This window comes from Mirounga angustirostris, unplaced genomic scaffold, assembly GCF_029215605.1.
Source record: "Mirounga angustirostris isolate CCGP_5_RB_7025 unplaced genomic scaffold, mMirAng1.0.hap1 SCAF_5, whole genome shotgun sequence".
Classification (NCBI taxonomy): domain Eukaryota; kingdom Metazoa; phylum Chordata; class Mammalia; order Carnivora; family Phocidae; genus Mirounga; species Mirounga angustirostris.
In genome coordinates this window covers 170,937,042-170,957,134 of record NW_026991713.1, presented here as the reverse complement: position 1 = coordinate 170,957,134, position 20,093 = coordinate 170,937,042, and the positions used below count along the sequence as shown (strand labels likewise).

The 20,093-nt window shown below is 49.6% G+C and overlaps 1 protein-coding gene across 1 annotated transcript; it reads right to left on the bottom strand.

The window, feature by feature from the left end:
- Window positions 1–4,662: 4,662 nt before the first annotated feature.
- LOC123842927 (E3 ubiquitin-protein ligase TRIM50) lies at window positions 4,663–13,377 on the bottom strand. Its single transcript, XM_045872089.2, has 6 exons — window positions 12,979–13,377; window positions 9,500–9,595; window positions 7,620–7,850; window positions 7,508–7,530; window positions 6,319–6,443; window positions 4,663–5,675 (listed from the first exon to the last, which is right to left on the bottom strand). Exons 1-6 carry the CDS (start codon window positions 13,375–13,377, stop codon window positions 5,086–5,088), a joined length of 1,464 nt encoding a protein of 487 aa, XP_045728045.1. The 3' UTR covers window positions 4,663–5,085.
- Window positions 13,378–20,093: the final 6,716 nt, after the last annotated feature.

Below are 20,093 nucleotides of genomic sequence, written 5' to 3'. Positions count from 1 at the left end.
GTTTTAATTTGTTATAGAGCTTGAATATTTTGTGTTCATTGATCCTTTGCATTCTAACACGTTAATGTCTTTTGGTCACTCTTCTACCATCTCTTAGTGTCCTTTGTATATTAACAATATATACCTCGTCTTAGGTATATTTTTCTACAGTTGACTGTTGCTTTTTAATGTGGCTTATTTTGGACGTGTTTTCATTTTTTTAAATTATGGTTTCTGGCTTTGATGTCATACTTAGAAACCTCTTCTTCACATCTTTACAAATAGCAATCACTATGCCTTCATTTTTTCACACTTAAATCTTTAACAGTTTAGAATTCAGTTTGGCACGTGTTGTGAGGAAGAGTGCTTTGTTTCCAAACGGCTGGCTTTTCGTGCACTGTAATAATTCATTTATAGGAAAGTTTCCCCAGCTGACCTCTGGGAGAACAAGGATTTTGTAGGATTTGCCTCTGTCCCCAGCATCCATGTGGTTACTGATACACATTAAGTTGAGTAAATCCAGTACATGTGTACTTCAAGCATTCAAGTAGACAGGCCTCAATGGACCAGAATACTCCTGCCTGTACACTCTCTGTATTGCCAACAGCACATCAGCAAGCATTTTGCAAGGGAACTGACTCTAGTCTATGTCAAAATTGTTTAAACGTTTAATCCAGTCCTGTGGCTCTAGGTTGGTTAATAGTGATCTTTGAGTGGAAACCCCACCCCCAACTGAGTAACATCTATTTTATTTTCACAGCACCTGTTCCATATGTAGTTATGATTTATTCTGTCTCCAAGAGGGCAAATCCTGTTTGACACTCATTTATCCGTGCCTCCTAAACCAGTGTTCTTCTTACAGTAAGGACCTAACATCTGTTGCACGAGTGAAGAAGTGAATGAATGGAGCACAAACTGGTATGGACAGCTGGACAGCCAGCTGTGCCAGTTAACCCATCCTAAAACAATCCCAATCCCCACTCCTTCAGGTGAGTGGTTAACAAGTGCATCAATATTAATAAAGTCCACAGTTGACTCAGATTTTCTTAGCTTTTACCTAATGTCCATTTTCTGTTCGGAAGGCTCATCTAGGACACCACATTAAATTCAGTTGTCACGTCTCCTTGACTGTGACAATTTCTCAGACTTTCCTGATTTTTGATGACCTTGATGGTGTTGAGGAATCCTGGTCAGTGTTTTGTAGAATGTCTCTCATTTGGGATTTTTCTAAAAATTTTTTTCTCATTATCAGATTGGGCTTATGGGTTTTTGGAAGACTACAGGTAAAGTACCATCCTCATCAGATCACATCAAGGGCATATAGTATCAACATGACCTTCACTGTTGATGTTAACCTTGATCACCTGGCTAAGATTCACACTTCTCCACTGCAAACTAGTCTTTATCCCTCTGTTCCCTCTGGAAAGAAGTCACTATGCACAGCCCACCCTTTAAGGAGTAGGGGATTATACTCTACCTCTTTGAGGGCAAAGTAGCTACATAAATTATTTGGAATTCTTCTGCAGAATGCTCTCTTGTCCCAGATTTATTTAATTAGCCAATCGTTTATCAGTATGGACTCATGGATATTTACTTTATACTTTTGAGTTGTAATCCAGTACAGGTATCCTTTGCTTTTTTTTTTTTTTTTTTAAGTATGCTCCACACCCAGTGTGGAGCCCAATGTGGGACTTGATCTCACCACCCTGAGATCAAGACCTGAGCTGAGATCAAGAGTTGGATGCTCCACTGAGCACCCAGGCACCCCTATCCCCCCTTTTTGAAAGTTTGCATTACACCACTTCACTTTTACGAAAGACCTAGAGTAGTACCTGTTTTTGTTAACTGAAAGAAATCCTAAGAGGATTTTCACTTTTATGAGAAAAGGGGAAAAGTAAAAATAGTATTGTTTTGCCGCAAGCCCTTGTAGAGGCAGCACGCACCCCAGTGAGAGTGACGCTGCCAAGCTCCTTCCCCAAGATCTACAAACGCAGCATCTCAGCATCAAGCCTCCGTAGCTCTGAACTGTGCTTTATCTCGATTGACTGTGTGCATTCATTTGCAAGGTTTATCCAAAGGTAAGAAAAGCTTAAAAGCAGTTAATTTGGGGGGTCTGGTAGCACTAAAAAATGTTTCCATATAAAGTAATGGTAATTGCTGATTCTCATTACTCCACTTCAGCTAATGACAGATCTCACAGAAACACTCTACTTTCTGATAGCGGGGAAACCTGTACTATTTTATTTTGTCGCTCACATTTTTCCCATTTTGGCCACTAGGAGTGCTTTCAATGGGCTCCCATGTCCCTTTGAAAGGCCTCTATTATTGTAGGGGTTTTGCACACCTTTGTTTGTGAGTGCTTCCTGGCACTCCAAGCGGCTTATGGCTCAGGGTATTTCCTGCCCCAGTCCTAGAACCAGCTATTTCTCCAAGGAGCCCTGCTTCCTCTTCATTGGAGAATGGCTATTAGGAGCCAAGATGTGAACGCTAGGTGACCTATGCCTTAAAATGTCTAATACGTGACCCCTAGAAAACTTCAACCTACACATGTGGCTCACGTATTTCTGTAGGACAAGTTGTAGCCTCCTCTGTCCTAAAAATGCCTTCTCTTAATCCCACCTTCTCTCAAACTCATGACCCAGTTTTCTTCCCTTCCCTGTCCAGCTGCTTAAAACAAGAATCAGCAGTGATTGCCTTTACTTCTTCCTCACATACTATGTAACCCCCTGCAGTCTGTCTCCCATGCTAGTCCACAGACATGGCTTCCTCCAAGGCCACCAAGAATCTAATATTCCTCAGGCCTTTCCTGCTGAGGCTGGGTTTTCACGGCACTACGGGGCACACCTTCTCTGTTGGAAAGCTTTGGCTTCCATGATCTTTACTGCTGGCACTCCCTCCCAGTTCTCTATCATTTCTACAGTTCTTTGGCAACGTTGTCTAAGCTGCTTCCTTAAGTTCTGCTGTTCCATCCTCTGACCTCCTTTCTGTCAGCTAGTATTTTCTCCCTGGGCAGACTCTCCCACTCCCACGCTGTCATTACTACAGAACAAAGTTAGTATACACTAAGATAGTATCAGTGGTCCTCCATGGTCTAGCCTCCACCCCCTCTGCAGGTCCAGCTCTGGCTGCAGCATCCCTCTGTGGACTAGACCCCCCAAAACTCTTCTCCTCTGCCTGTATTCCACTTCTTTCAGCTTAAATGCCAACTCCACATAATGAACTGCTCTTTCATCTGCCTTCTCCATACTGAATGGATCTTTTGGTTGCAAGCACAAACACTAACTCTGGCCAGCCAAACAAGAGGGGATTTACTAAGTGAGTGCAGACGTATGCCACTGTGTCTGTCAGCAGCTGGCGGGGGCAGAGGTGGGCACACAATGGTAGCTGAAGTGATCTTAAAGAAGGACGTCTTTATGAAAGGATGGTCAGACTTAAGGGAAACTAGAGGTGGTGCAGTACTTGGGGCTGGTGACAGCACTGCTCACTGCCAGGCCTGAAGGCACAAGGGGAGCAACAGAGGAAGGGGCCACCTGCCAAGGATCTTCAGATGAGGAAAGCTGCAAACGCACAGCCCAGCAGGCAGGAAACCAGAAAAATAAGTACCTTGAATTCCCTTTCCTGCCCTTGGATCTCCTGCCAGTCCCTCCCATCTGCTAAACCCAACAGGAAGCCAGAGGGTTTTGCATTCCACTGGGGCCAGTCTCCCAGGACAGAGAACAGGGTGGAGAAGGGAGGAGGGAGGGAGAGTGGATAGAGAGGGCCACAATCTTCAGCCAAGTCATGGAATTGAGGAGCTGCATAACCAAAAACCAGGTCTGCAAGGTGGCAAACACACAGCAACCAAGGCCAAGGCCCAACAGATTCAGCCGGTAAAGATACAACAAGCACCTTTTGATTCAGACAGCTTATTACTTACATAGGCAGAAGATTAGCCAAAGGTGCCAGCTCCACATGGTCCTTGTTGCACACAACAGGAGGACTACAATGAGGGTTGGGGGATTTCCCATTGCTGGGAAGCCAGTTCTAGATGCAGTTAAGCTGTTTTATAGTCTACAGCTCTGCTCAGAGGGAGGCGGCGCAGAAAGTTTCATGCTTATCAGATCTTGGTAGGTGACCTGTCCTGACAGTCTCCCATGGGATAAGGTCAGTGCCTCACAAACCTCCCATCCTCTCGGGTTCCTAGAGGATCACTTAGCTTGCAGGTCAAGCCTCTGCCTGTGTGGCCAATGTGGGTAAGTGCCAGGGCACCAGGACAGAGTGGTTCCCCAGAGAAGTAGCTCAGGCAACTCCACAGAGCTCAGTGGCACAAGGCTGAGGAGCTTCTCTCTAAAGCACTAGGTCTCAGATGACTCAGCCCCAGCCATTCTCTTCCAACTTTCAAATTCTTGGGAGAGAATTCAGCTGTCCCAGCTTTGGTCTGGACGGACACCATCAGCTGTGGCCAGGGGCAGACTCGCCATGAACAGATTGAGGCTCTGGGCCCGCTCCCACGTGTCCAGCAGCTTTCAGGGATAGGCCACATCCGTCTGGACCCTACTTGCTTCTGCTCTGAAGAAGTGTTATTTCCATAACAACCAATGGAGAGGGAGATCAAGAGAGGTCTTTGAAGACAGCAGTAACAGAGTGATTGATGTGACTCTAACCACAGACCAGCCAGCCCAGAGTTGAGGGGACTTCTGGCTGACCAGAGGTTGGAGCTGCTTTTAAAGACCTGAGCATAAAACAGTATGTATGCACAGCAGTTAATGTTTGCAAATAATTTAAAGATAGTGTCACATTTATTATCCTTAAGTTCACAATGACAAAGAGAAATTATGTGTGGGAATGTTTCCACCTTCTGTTAAGAGAGTAAGCAGAAAGCATGGTTAGCAGGGATCAAGGGAAGCCTATCTTAACCCATGGACACCAAGGCCTGGTTCTGTTGGTTAATAAGCAGCTGAATAACCTGGCAAAAAGGTTAATAAATATGCCCCTGGCTGACAGGGAAGGGATTAGAGTCCTTTTCTTATCATTAGGTGTTTCCAGGAACACACAGGCACGAAGACCTTCCCAAACAGTAAAGAACCTCATCTCTGCTCGCTGAACCCAGAAGACCCACCAGCAACCCTACAGCTTGGTGGGCTGTGGGGGGGTGAGGTGGGCAGGCCCGCTGGGCGGGGGCAACACCATAGGCAGTGCATTGCTGCCCCTTTCGTGCCAGCATGTGTCCAGGATGGGGTAGAGCTTGCCCTGGAAGTCAGCCTGGAATGTGTAGAGCAGCCGCAAGTCATCGGGGCGGTCAGCATCAAAGAAAGTGAGCTCTCCGTGCTCATAGTGCAAGTAGACGCCGATGCGGTGGGGGTGGCCGGCCACAGGCAGGGGCACCCGAGGGCAGCCAAAGGCCTCATACACCCGGCCCTCCTTCAGGCCAATGAGCCACATGCCGTTCTCTGGGGACTTGCTCAGCTTGCCCTTGCGACTCACTGTGCCCTTGATGACCCCCAGGCGCCAGTCGCTCTTGTTGCCCACCACCACCTCCCAGTAGTGACGGCCCCAGGAGAAGCCCCGACTGGCCAGGACGCAAGTACTGTAGTCAAAGCGCTCGGGTTGGCTGGCACGCCGCTGGGCCAGAAGGCCGCACTGCACCACCGTGTTGCCCTTGGAGAGTTCCAGGAGGGGGTGGGCGGTGGCAGGGTCTAGCTTGAGGGACTCCGGGGCTAAGAAAGATCAAAGAAGTGTTTTCAAGCTACACAGAAGGCAGCACACCCTGCCACAAAGGAGTTTGATTGGAGGCCCTGAGCTCCTCAGGGGAGGAACTGCAATGGCCTCATCCCTGTATCCGAGGGGCCTTCTAAGGGGCCAGGCCCAGAAGAGGCAACCCTAAGGATGCTTGCTGAATGCATGAACAATTCCTGAAGCATGGAAAAAAATGGGATCGCTGTGAGGGAGGCATTCTGGTTAAGGAAAAGGGCGTGCACTCGGGGCGCCTGAATGGCTCAGTCCATCAAGTGCCCGACTCTCAATTTCGGCTCAGGTCATGATCTCAGGGTGTGAGATCAAGCCCTGGGTTGGGCTCCGCGCTTAGTGGGGAGTCGGCTTGGGATTCTCTCTCCCCCTCTACCCCTCCCCCAACTCGAGCGCTCACTCTTTAAATAAATAAAATCTTTTTTAAAAATTAAAAAAAAAAAAAATTACACAACTTGTCTTTGGCCAGTAAGAGTTGGACCTGAGCTTGAGCCCGGGGTGTCTGGTGGAACCCCAAAGCCATGCTCTCACCATAACCCACGCAAACAACCTTCCAGTCTTCTGCGCCCACCCTGCAGGGCAGCCCTCAGGAAAGAGAACAGGCTGGAGCCTTACCTGGCAGAACTTTTCGGAAGAGCCTCTTCCACACGGTCAACTTGATGTCAGCCTGGTGGAGGCCTGGCTTGAAGGAGATGGGGCTGAAGGTGCCTTCCAAAGGCCGGGCCTGCTGGAGCTCTGCTCTGAGGGTGACGGTTCACCATGATGGCGGAGCTGCACACCAACCCCACCCCTTTACCCTTACACAAGTACAACAAGCCAGTAGCAGCTCAGAAGACTGTGTGCTCAAGATGTCTGTCATTTCCTCCCCTCCACCCCACTCTGAGTGCCTGCCCCCTTCCTAGAAGGGGAAACACTCTACATCAGGTCAGGCCCGAGACCAGCAGCATCACCTGGGAGCTTGCTAGAAATGCAAATTTCTCAGGTCCCACCCCAGACCTGCTGAATCAGAAAGTGATTACTAGAGCCCAGCGATCTGACGTAATGAGCCCTCCATGTGGTCCTGATACACACTAACATTTGAGGACCCCTGCCCTATATTGGGCGACCCTGGCCCCTAGCCACAGCTGGAGTGGACACCTGCTCCCAATCAGCTTCACTGTCCATTCATTTAAACTAATGTTCCTAATGCAACTGTCCTTAAGACCAAAGAAAATTTGAAAAAACAAGGTGACTCTCACAATCAGAGTCTGAGGAAGGCCAAGGAACTGCATGGTTGTTCATTTGTTAGGACTGGAACATGGATTCAATCCCTTCCCACAAACTATGGTTCAGGATTCATGGCCCCTCATTCTGGCTCTTACCTCTCCCATTCATTGCCCGTTCTGCCCTGCATCATACAATAAATACCCCAGTCCCACACCTTACTTTACCTTTTCACGTGACCAATCCCCACTCTGCTTGCCTGGTCAACACCTGTCCTCTGCCCTAAGCTCGTCCATCTATGCATCATCTTCACCCATTCCCCCCACCTGCAACCCCAGTCACCTTCTCCTGTTATTTCTGTAGCTCGTGTGAACTTCTTTGGTTTTAGGTACCCACAGTGATGTAACCATAGCTCACCATCTGCCGCCCACCAGTCTTTGAGACCCTTAAAGGCAGGGGCATGGCTTTCATCTGTGTTCCCTGGGCTCAGTACAGAGCCAGATGTGGGCAGCTGCTGCCAAGGCACTGGTACAGCCGAAGGCAGGAAGTGGTGGAGAGGAGCCACCAGATCCAAGCTGAGAGCTCCCTCCAAGGTTATTACCTGGAGGCCATGGAGTGATACTTCTGCAAGACAAGACAGGATGGTTAAGGCATGAGGAAGACTCTTGGGACCTGGGAGCCTCGGCATGGGGGGCACTCCCTTGTCCACTCACCCGGATGAACTCATGGTGACTCTCATTACTGAACTGCTCCAGCACGTGCTCGGCCTGGACCAGCCGCTCCTGACTGCCCTGGGCCTGCTCTATCTGCATGTCCAGGGAGGCCACAAGGCCACGGGTATGACCCTCCAACCCCTCCAGGCAGCGGGCCTTCTCCTCATCCACCAGGTGGTGCAGCTCCTGGAACTCACGACGAATCACCCAGCTGAAGACATCAGATTCATTCTGGGACAAAGAGGAACTGATCACAGCTGGAACCTCGGCCAGAACTGCCTGGCTGTGGCTGACGTCGGTGTCCCTAGGCCCTGGCAGCTTAGGCCTTCCTGGGCCTCCAACTGGAGATGGTTCTAGTAGTTGAGTTGCAGGGCTGACTCCTGCCCACTGTTCACACTGTGCCTGGGCATCCCACATGTGGCCATGGGGAGGGCAACAGAGGCAGGGGAGAGACTGGCCCCCAGCTCCCATTTCAAACACAGTGGCTCTGCTATTGCTTTGTCACTACTGGGAGGTGGTGGTGGGTAATATTGCTATTAAATGTGCATATCAGATTTAGCTTTAGTACAGGATTCCGCAACTGAAAAAAGTCTGCAAGGCCCTGGGAGAGCAGACTTTAGACAGCCAGGATTCCGTGTCTGACCCTGAGTTCAGCCTCCACTGGGCAGGGGTAATGCCGTCTCCCTCTGAGGGTGGGGAGGTTAATGGAGAAGACTCTCAGGGGACACTGGCCTCCGGCTCCTGTTTCACAACTGCCTGCAGGGCCCAGGCTCCAAACCCTCCTGGACTGTATGGATGGACCTTTCTGGGATTTGTCCTGCATACCTGACCACCCCCCAACCTGCACTTACACGCAGGCAGGTGGAAGAATGTTGTTTGTGAGACTCGTGCTGCATGAGTGACCTTGGGAGCCTGATGAGTGGACATTAGCTGGCCTCCAGGCCAGAATTGACCCTTCTGGTCTGGATGCCAAGAGCTGTAAATCTTGCCTTACATCCACTCTAGCTCCAGGCTGGGCTGGCCCCCCAGAATGGAATCTGGGAGAAGGGGCAAGCACACCCAGCACAGGCTCCTTGAATATGTAAAGACATGATAACGCAGGAATGCAGCTCGCTCCAAACTGCACATAGGCAAACACATGTTTAACTTCATTTGCCCTATAAATACGGTCCTTATGGGGATGGTCAGTTGGAAATCTCACCTGAGGGGAGGATGCTTGACCCAGGCCTCTCCATCGGGACTCCAGCCTGGCCGTCTCCATGGAGCTCCCCCAGCTAATGAGGCTGGATGTTGTAAGTACCCGATTTGATGTAACTCTGTTTTATTCTCCTTTACTGCTTACTATTGCCCTCATCCATACGCAGATTTCCCTTTTCTTCTTTCTGATTCTATTACATTTTTATACTATCAATAAAGTGTTTTTTCTCCTTCAAAACTGAGAGTACAGCTGCCGTGAATCTTTTTTTCAGAACACCTCCCAGCCCCAGTGTACCTGTCACTCAGGAAAAGCAGAAAACCACCAAGCCTTTCCACACCTCTGCTCCGAGGTACCGGGCGGGCACCAGACTGTCAAGGTCAAATAGACGTAGAGAGCAGGAGAGTCATGCCCACACTTTGAGCTGTTTACCTCTGGGACTTAGGTTCTGTGTTATCTCATTCCCAAGGACAAGAGGGACACAGCCAACTTGGACAGAGTCCTAACAACTGAGTTGATTCCCCTGAGGCGATTTGCCCTTTCCCCCACTCCGTCCTGGAATGCTTTGAATTCTGGCTTTGTATGAAGGTATGGATTTCTGTAAAGAACAAATCAGAACTGGGCTCCGTAGGAAAGGGAAGGTGGCCAGCCCCAGGGTAAGGGTACAGAGGGAAAGTGCACTCACAACAATCCGGGTCCTGTTGTTCACCAGTTTGGCAATATGCTCATCCACCTTCTTCTGCTCCTGCTTCAGGTCAGAGATGAGAGCCGCTAGGTCCTCCTGGAGGCAATGTACCATGGCCTCATGAGTAGCCGACCCCTTCACCGTTTCAGCTCCTTGGGATCAGCCCTGGGCTTCACCCTTCCAGGGAGCATCCTTTTTTTTTTTTTTTTTTGAAAGATTTTATTTATTTATTTGACAGAGAGAGACACAGCGAGAGAGGGAACACAAGCAGGGGGAGTGGGAAAGGGAGAAGCAGGCTCCCCGCAGAGCAGGGAGCCCGATGCGGGACTCGATCCCAGGACCCTGGCATCATGACCTGAGCTGAAGGCAGTCGCTTAACCAACTGAGCCACCCAGGCGCCCCCAGGGAGCATCCTAATGGCCACAAGCACTCTCAGTGGAACCAGGGAAAGAGCTACCCGGGTACTCTTGACTCCAAAATAGGTTAAGATTATTCAAGAATATTCCACATTGAGGGCAGGAGTTACCCAGACAGAAAAGGATCTCCAGGTCATCCCTCTTCAGGACATGGAGATGGACGCTAAACATTGTCCACCTGGAAGGCACCACACAACATCCAAGAGGGGCGATAACCAGTCTGAAGCCAACACTCCCTGAATGGAATGCTGGCCATTGGGTACCCACCAAGTAAACTCTCTGGTCACCAGCAGGTCTAGAATCAGTGGGCATTTGATCAAGATATCACAAAAAGGATGGCCCCAAGGAAGGCCAATGGTGCATACGGTTGCCCCACTTATACCTGGAGATTCCCCACTCCCTATAAAGACCTAAATCCTTCCCTGGCAGACTCGGGCCCAGCCTGGATTTAGGGCCTCCCCAGGCTGAAGTAAACTCCCTTCTCCTGGGCTTCCCTGGCCCCAAATCTGACAGAGTCTTAAGGGTTCAACCAGGACCACCTAGACCCCCAAACAGCTGCACTACTTAAAGGGAGCCCTGCTGGTTTGTGCCCATGGAGCATACACGGTCTCTGGCTTAGATAGTTCCCAAGCAGAAATCAGCGGCAAGAGGGGCACCTGGCTGGCTCAGTTGGAAGAGTATGTGACTCTCGATCTCTCGGTTGTAAGTTCAAGCCCCACACTGGGTGCAGACATTACTAAAAAAATAAACTTAAAAAAAAAGAAAGAAACCAGCTACAAAAGCCTTTCAGGAAAGGAGCTGATTAAAGAATAAAGCCACTGTAGGGGTAAATGGACACAGGGTCTTGCTCTGGATAATGAGGCATCAGAAGATCTCATAGCAACCCAAGAACAGAATTCTAGTGGTAACTCTCTTGAGGCAGAGAGAGATGAGATTAGTTCTTTCCCTCTTACTCCGTCAAACTGGGTCACTGGGAGAAGAAAAAAAAATCATGCAAATAAATAAATAACCTCAAGATCTCAATCAATAGGAGGAAAACAGGAATGCATAAAATGGAACCTAATAAAGGAACACAATTTTGTTGCATCACAGAGAAGAGTCTTGGGATCACAAACACCCACATCTAAAACCAGGACCCAAGCAGTCCCAGGCTCTAAGCCAGAAATGATGAGCGAGCTCCTGTGTGTTTCCTTCTCTCCTGGGCTAATAAAACACAGGCTCAATTTCATTGCACTGCAATTTGGCTTCCTCCTCTCACACTCCACTAAACTACTCTTGCCAAGATAATCAATCCTTACTGCTAAATCTAACAGATGCTTTCTAATCCTCAGCAGCATTTCACACAAGTGATCTTGTTCTCATTAAAAAGCACTGTTCTGATTTCTAGGAGGCCATATTCAGCCAGTGTTCTTACTCTCTCTGTTGATTCTTTCTGTCCCTTTTGGGGTGCTCTATTTACCTGAATCTTAAACCCTCGTGCTCCTTGGTGGCATCATCCGTGTCTTCCCTACCGCACTGCAGGCTCTCCTGGTTGGTCTTCTCCACTCCTGCAGCTTCAATTACCACCCATATGTAATTACTCCCAGTCTCTTACCCCCCAGCCTCACTCTCCAGTCCACCCTCCGGCAGGGTGCTTGGACCACATCAGGACTCTGCTTAAAACTCTCCAGTGCCCCCCCCCCCCAACCAGGATGGTCCTCTGAATAAACTACAAATCCCTTCACATGTCACACAAGCCTTACGATGACCTGGCTTCCACTTAGCTAACTCTCCCCTGAGCTTAAAAGAACAACTTACGATTTCTTAAATATCCTTCCCTCCTGATCTTTTGCAGGGCTGTCTTTATACAGGGAATGCTTTCCTCCCCTTCTTTTCCTACCAACTTCTCCTTGTGGGTCAGGTCTTGGTTCAGCAGTCTGCTTCCTCCAGGAAACCTTCCCTGACCACCCGAGACCATGCCGGAGCTACATTTGAGGTGGTCTCCCCATTGCCTGTACTTAACCCTGACAGTAGCACCCAACACATGCGACTCTCTGCCAGACTCCCAGGCTGTGGTAAACCTCTTGTCCTCTATTGTACTACGGGCTTTAGCACAACACCGAGTACACGTTAGGTGCCGAGTAAACGTCTGTGGGCAAGAGGGGCCGGTGGGTGGCTGGGCTGGCCCTGTGCACGTTTCATACTTGTCTTCCAGGACTGAAGAAGCAAAGAAATGCTGCCCGGGGCACTCAGCCAAGAAATCCCTGGAACTCTGCCTTTAGGTCTTGATGCTCTTTCTCTTTCCCACCCCTATCACCTGTATTTTGTCATTCCTTACCTTTACTCTCCCTCCCTCCCTCCCAAACACTATGCCAGGTACCCTCTAGCAATTCACTTCCAAGAATCCTTCCTGCCCTTCTTTGATCTGTTTTGCAATGGAAAGAAAACCGGCCACAGTCAGCATCCTCGCTCTGCCAGTGACAAGCTGTATGACCTTAGGTAAGACCCTTACCTTCTTCTCTGAGCCTGTTTCCTCATTTGTAAAGTACAATGATAACCCCAACCCCTTCGTAAATCTTAGATCAACATATTTACCAAAGAGAGTATCATCATCATCATTCACCTTAAATGATGACCTGCTAGATCTGAGGCAAAAGTCCACGAGAACAGGAATCCACTGTTTCTGCAAATACGCTTTGAGCTTTTACTTACATGCTACGCATGGCTCTAGGCATGAAAATACCTGAGGAAACAAAACAAAGTCCTTGCCCTCATGCATCGTCTGGGGAGCGCTCAAAATATGAATGAGAGCTACAAAGAAAAACCGAGCAAGGGAAGGGGCTAGCACTTGACAAGGGGCTCTCCATCATGCAGGTCAGTAGGGCCCAGCACCTGGAGATTGGAACAGCTGCACAGAACATGATGGATGGATGCATGCTCTATGAGCTCTGCTCCAGGACAGGGCTGGAGGGAACTGGCATCCTGGCCTGGGACCCTTCTCTGCCAGGCAATGGTGCCAGAGAGGGTAAGAGCTAGGCTCGGTGTGTCCCTGCAACCCACCCCCCCAGCAGCCTCACTGCCCACCTTCATGCGGCTGTAGACAGTGGAGACGGGCGTGACGCGGTGATGCTGGTGGGAGCCCAGCAGGCCACAGAGGCCACAGATGAGCTCCTGGTCCCTCTCACAGAAGAGGCTGAGCGGGTTCCGGTGGTGCTCACAGACCTTGGGCTCTGGGCCCCCAGGGAACTGTAGGGCTTCAATCACCCGTGCCAGGGAGACGTTGGGCGGGGAGCTGCTGCTATCCACCTCCTGTCGGCACACTGGGCAGCGGAGCTCCGAGTCCAGGTGGCGGGACAGGGACACCAGGCAGCCCTTGCAGTAGGAGTGGCCACACTGCAGCATCATGGGCTCCTTGAAGACCTCCAGGCAGATGGGGCACTGAAGGCGGTCCTCCAGCTCAGGGACACTCACCTGCCACGCCATCCACGGTGCCCGGCTAGAAGAGACGGCAGCTTACTCAAACCTGCTCCCTCCACCCCCTGGGGCCCCAACCCTTGGCAAGTGCCACTGGAAATCAGAGTGCCTTAGGGTCTCCAGTCCTGGATTCCAATCTCAACTCCTATGACCTTGGGTCTGTTTTCTGTCTTTAAAACAAAGGGCTTAATTGGGGGGAAACGCACTTGGAAACAAAGAATTCTATATTTTTCACTCAGATTTGGAGGTAAACACAGAAAGGGCCGTCTGCAAGGTCATGTGGAGTGACACCAACAATGTGCTCTCAGCTGCATGGACCCAGCAATGGGCAGCAAAAACAAGCAAAGGTCCTTCCCATGTTCTAGATCAGTTCTCAAACTGGTGAGCAACTATTGGAAGCACAGTTAAAAGAGATTCCTGAGTCACCCCTTCACACATTTTCAGTGAGCCCCAGAAATCCACATTTATAACAAACACCCCCCAGGTCATTCTAAAGCAGAGACTGCTGTTCTGGAGAGCCTGAGACCCTGTGAAAGCTGACTGGCGCTGAGAGAGAAGAAGCACCAAGGTAGAAGTTGGCAGCAGACCTAGGGAGAGCTCCCACAATGAACTACCTGCTTTCTCAGAATCTGCAGAGATGTCCAACAGATCTGCTCAGTTTTTTCTTCTCCCCAGGATGGGCAGAGGCACTAAGAGGCATGGGGACTGCAGCTGAACGCGTGCTTCACCCTTAGTCTCTGCCCCTTTCCTCCTCCTCTTTCCCAGCAACACCCCCATGTCCTCAAGGTCGCCCAGAATCAGGTGGAAACTGGGCCACATCACGGGACTGGGAAGGCAGCCTCCTTTCGGCCAGCAACACTGATAATTCCAACATGCAGGTGCTCACCTTGGCCATGCTTTAGGGAAGGTGGGGGAGACTGAGTGGGTCCCCAGCCACACCTTACAGACCCCAAACAGGAGTGGACCCATGCTTCGACACAATTCTTTCTGAATCTATTTTTGAAGGTATTTTTATACAATGTTTTGAGATAGGAGTTCTATAAAGGGCACAAATCTTAACTACATGCTTGATGTACACATTACACGTGTATACTCACTCTCAACATGTTTCTAGCACCCAGAAGGCACTCTATGTGCTCCCCAGTAAGAACCCCCTAACAAGGATAGCTACTAACCTGATTCTAACCATCGTAGATTAACATAGCCTGGTTTTGAATTTCAAATAAACAGAATTACCTAGTATGTGCTCTTTTGTGTCTCACTTCCTTTACTCAATATTATTGAATTATGAACGTTTTGTATAAAGTCTATCAGAGATTTAGAAGTTCAGTGACATTTCTTTATACAGTCAATAAACATTATAGTCTTAACATACTATGAGAGTGTGGTAAAAATTCCTGATTAGAAAAAAGGTGAGAGTGGGTCTCTAGGAGTGTTAAGAAACAAGAGCTCTGGGGTGCCTGGGTGGCTCAGTCAGTTAAAGTGTCTGCCTTCAGCTCAGGTCATGATCCCAGGGTTCTGGGATCAAGTCCTGCATGGAGCCTGCTTCTCCCTCTGTCTGTACATTCTCTGTCTCTGTCTCTCTCTCTGACAAATAAATAAATAAAATCTTAAAAAAAAAAAAAGAAAGAAAATGAAACAAGAGCTCTAAGGGTGCCTAGGTGGCTCAGTCGGTTAAGCCTCTCTTAGTGTTGGGTCAGATCATGATCTCATGGGTCCTGGGATCAAGCCCTGGTCTCACACTCAGCATAGAGTCTGCTTGGGGATTCTCTCCCTCTGCCCCTCCCACACTCGCATGCGCACTCTCTCTAAAAATAAATCAATCTTATTTTTATTTTTTTAAAGATTTTATGTATTTGTCAGAGAGAGAGAGATAGCATGCACAAGCAGAGGGAATGGGAGGCAGAGGGAGAAGCAGGCTCCCTGCTGAGCAAGAAGCCTGATGCAGGCCTCAAACTCTGGACCCTGGAATCATGACCTGAGCTGAAGGCAGACATTTAACCGACTGAGCCAGCCAGGCATCTCAATAAATCAATCTTAAAAAAGGAAAGAAAGAAAGAGGAGTATCTGGGTGGCTGTTGGTTAAGCGTCTGTCTTCAGTTCGGGTCATGATACCAGGGTCTTGGGATTGAGCCCCATGTCAGGCCCAGTGGGGAGCCTGCTTCTTCCTCTACATGCCCCTCCCCCCTGCTCATGCGCGCTCTCTCTCTCTCTCTCTCAAATGAATAAAAAATAAAATCTAAAAAAAAAAAAGTTTAGATGAATAAAAAGGAAGAAAGGAAGGAAGGGAGAGCTCTAGACCTGCAGGACCCCCATAGGCCTAAGCATTCCTGTCTGCCAGTGGGGGCAGTCTCTGCTCCATGACAAGTAAGACCAAGGTCTGGCACAGCTATGCAGAAAGCTAATTTATTATTTTAACAAATATTTACTGAGCACCTGCTATGTATCAAGCACCAACCTGAGCATTAGGGAGACATCAGAGAACAAGACCAATGAGGTTTCTGTCCTTTCAGAATTTGTAATACAATGATAGGAGTGGGATAGGATCATAAATAAGACAACATCATAGTACTAAATGCTATGCAGGAAGTAAACGGTGTAGTGAACAAAAAGGGCAGGAGGTAATGGGTTGTTTGAGACATACATTAGAAAGGGGCAGGGCAGGGAGGATGGATGGTTGAGCTGAGGCCTTAAGGATAAAAAAAAAAAATGCCAGCTACCGAGAAGACTACAGGAGGGCAGATCAGGCAATGCGCAGCAAATGCAAAGTCTCCAAGACTAGACAAGAGTTCAGTATGTATGAGCTACCCTAGAGAGGAGACCTGAGTAGCTGGAGCGTAGTGAGAGGGAACTCCAGGAGAGGAGGTCAGAGGGGTTGCCAGAGAAGTCCCTGCAGAGGAGGGTAAAGGTTTAGATTTAATTTCAAGGGCAGGGGAGCCTGGGTGGCTCAGTAGGTTAAGCATAGGACTCTTGATCTCAGCTCAGGTCTTGATCTCAGGGTCGTGAATTTGAGTCCAATGTTGGGGCCCAGCATGGAGCCTACTTAAATTAAAATAATAATAGTAACAATTTCAAGGGCAGTGGGAGCTACTGGAGGATTTTAAGGCAAGAAAATATTGTCTGGTATTTTTAAGAGACCACTCTGGCCACTGTGTAGATACACAGTTAACTTTAGCACCTGGGTGGATACATAGTGAAGCCTGATACAGAAAAGATCAAGGTGAAACAGGAGGTGGGAAAATCTAGTCAGACACCTGAGAACATCCAGGTGGAGCAACTGAGTAGCAGTGGTCTGCAGACTTCAGCAAATCACCTGGAGTGCTTGTAAAAACAAACTTCTGGCCTCTGGCCCGAGTTTCTGATTCAGGAGCACAGGGATGGGCTCAAGAATTTGCATTTTTAACAAGTTTCCAGACAACACTGCTGCTGGTCTGGGAACTACACTTTTGAGAACCACTGAGAAAGGCAATTGGGCACAGGAGCCCAGAGCTCTGGCACTCAGGGAAGGCTCTAGACTGGCCAGGTACATACCACCTGTTTAAAGTACATCACATATTTAAATGTGGGAATGGCTAGGCTCTCTCTGGGATTAAGAACAGAAAAGGGTAAGCATCCAAGAACAGAGCCCTGAGGCTGCTACTAGAGAGATCAGGAAGAAGAGCATGATTGAAAAGATACAGCTGGTTAGGTAGAAGGAAAATCAGGAGAGTAGTCACCAGGAAGCAGATCCATATGACCTCTCAACAGCAGGAAACTTTTGGGACCCCTTACCAGTAGGGAACTGGATGCAGTTGGTTAAGCGTCCAACTCCTGATTTTAGCTCAGGTCATGATCTCAGAGTCTTGAGATTGAGCCCTGCATCAGGCTCCATGCTCAGTGGGGAGTTGCTTGAGGATTCTCACTCTCCCTCTGCCCCTCCCCCTCACACACTTTCTCTAAAAATAAATAAATTTTTTAAATATTTTTTTTTTATTTATTCATTCAAGATAGAGAGAGAGAGAGAACATGAGCAGGGGGAGAAGCAGAGGGAGGGGTAAAGCAGGCTCCCCGCTGAGCAGGGAGCCCGATGCGGGGCTCGATCCCAGGACCCTGGGATCATGACCTGAGCCGAAGGCAGATGCTCAACCATCTGAGCCACCCAGACGCCCTAAATAAACCTTTTTTTTAAATTTATTTATTTATTTATTTTTTTAAAAGATTTTATTTATTTATTTGACAGAGAGAGACACAGTGAGAGAGGGAACACAAGCAGGGAGAGTGGAAGAGGGAGAAGCAGGCTTCCCGCTGAGCAGGGAGCCCGATGCGGGGCTCGATCCCAGGACCCTGGGATCATGACCTGAGCCGAAGGCAGACGCTTAACGACTGAGCCACCCAGGCGCCCCTAAACCTTTTTTTTTTTAAATAAAAAAACATTTAAAAAGAAACAGTAGAGAACTTTCCCGGGCAAGAGTCAGGAAGGCATGCAGAAGAGGAGGCAAGAGGATTCAAAGCATGAGAAGATTCAGCATGCTGTTGCTAACTCTGACCTGTAGGGAGCCCAGGAGCAAGGGCAGGAGAGAGGGCCTCTAAGAGTTAAATATGGCCCCTGGCTGATAAGTGCCAAGGATGTGAGGACCTCAGGTATAGAGCTCCAAGGATCTGGATTTATCAACATGAATGGGTTTCAGGTTCTTCCCGAGAGCCTCTATTAAGGCTGAGGCCTTGATTTTAGTCCAGTGAGACTGGTGTCAGATTTCTAACCTACAGAACTGATGATAAATAGGTGAGATCATAAATACCTGTTGCTCTAAACAGCTAGTTTTCTGGTAACCGATTGTGAAGATGATAGGAAACTAATACAGAAAAGAAAAAAGCATTCAAGGAGAGGTCAGCTTCATCAAATGCTGGCAAGAGTCCATTAATCTGAGAACAAAGAGGTGTCTTATGGCATTCAGTACAGTGCTGGTGACACGGAGCAGGGACAAGTGGTACTGAAGTGGGTCAAAGAGAAAATGAAGGATGGACATAAAATCGTTGCGAAAGCCTTCGAAGCAACTCTTGTGAAAAGTTTTTCTGTGAAGAGCAGGAAACGGGACCACCTGTGAGACGTGGGACAAAGGGGGGCTTAAGATGTGACATTTTAGGACACATCTAAGCTGAAGAAACGACCCAGTAGTCAAGGCAAGACTGGTGCAGGAGAGAGGGGCGACCTCTCAGTCCTGGAGTAGGCAAGCGAGGATGGACCCAGGGAACAAGCCAGAGGGGGCAGGATCAGGCCCATCCTTGCTTTGCACCCCCATGAATAAGGAAAGGGTTAAGGTATAGGCAGGGAGACGTAGGGGGCCCCTGGCTGGGCTCTGAAACTATTTCTGGCAGGCAGAAGCGCTAAGCCAGGTGAACAAGAGATAAGGAAACAGACCACCTGGCCCTAAACGTTAAGTAGTAGTTTTCTTCGGCGGGTCCAGTGTAATCCTAGAAAATGTCCAAACCTCAAACAATTAAGTCATCAGCGTGTTATCAAGAGACCATGCTCAAACCAAGATGGCACAGGAAACTCAAGGCCACAAGCTTCCCCGTCAGTTCTCCATGAAAGTCTGCCACTGGGGCACCTGGGTGGCTCAGTCGTTAGGTGTCTGCCTTCGGCTCAGGTCATGAGCCCAGGGTCCTGGGATCGAGCCCCGCATCGGGCTCCCTGCTCAGCTGGAAGCCTGCTTCTCCCTCTCCCACCCCACCCCCCTGCTTGTGTTCCCTCTCTCACTGTGTCTATCAAATAAATAAAATCTTTAAAAAAAAAAAAGAAAGTCTGCCACCGGGGCACCTGGGTGGCAACCCACTCGGGCGCCCTCTCACTCCAGGGAGCTTCTCTCCTTTCCGCTCTCACCTTCACTTAATCAACTTTGACCTCACTTCAGCCCTTGCGTACCCACGAGGTCCGGTCCTCGGCTCCGTGAGACAAGAGCCCTGCGACCCCGTAACAGCCAGGGAGCGGGTCCGGGTTCTGCGGGTTTATGAGGGGAGATGTGAGGGAACGTCGCCTTGTTTTCTCATGACCTGGGCATTTGGGCTTGAAAGGCCTGTGTCTGTGCCTCAACGGCTCCGGTACCAGGAGGAGGACGAGGGAAAGTGGAAAAAGTGGGGGGGATAGGGGCGCCTGGGTGGCTCAGTCGGTTAAGCGACTGCCTTCGGCTCAGGTCATGATCCTGGAGTCCCGGGATCGAGTCCCGCATCGGGCTCCCTGCTCGGCAGGGAGTCTGCTTCTCCCTCTGACCCGCCCCACTCTCATGTGCCCTCTCTCTCATTCTCTGTCAAATAAATAAATAAAATCTTAAAAAAAAAAAAAAAGTGGGGGGATAACCCACTTCTGTGGGGCCGGCCGGCTGCCGGCAGCAGACCCTTTCTGGAACCTCGTTCTCCCCAGCGCGCTCCCGCCACAGGCCCCACCCCCTGCAAGGCCCCGCCCCCAGTCCCCAGTGCCCCCCACCACCCGGGTGGCCCCTGTCCCGCGCCATCCCACACGTCCCGCTCGCACAGCTTCCCGCGTCGAGCGCCCCTTCACGCTGTCCCGCCCCTGTCACGTGCCTTGCCACTGCACACCCCAGCCACGCGCCCCTTCTCGTTCCCCCCACATTCCCCCCGCGAGCCCCGTCTTGCCACAGGCGAACCCTTCACGTTCCCCACCGCGCCTCTCGTGGTTCCCTCCACCTACCTCCTCACGAGCCACGCGTCCCCCGCCAGGTGCTCCCGCA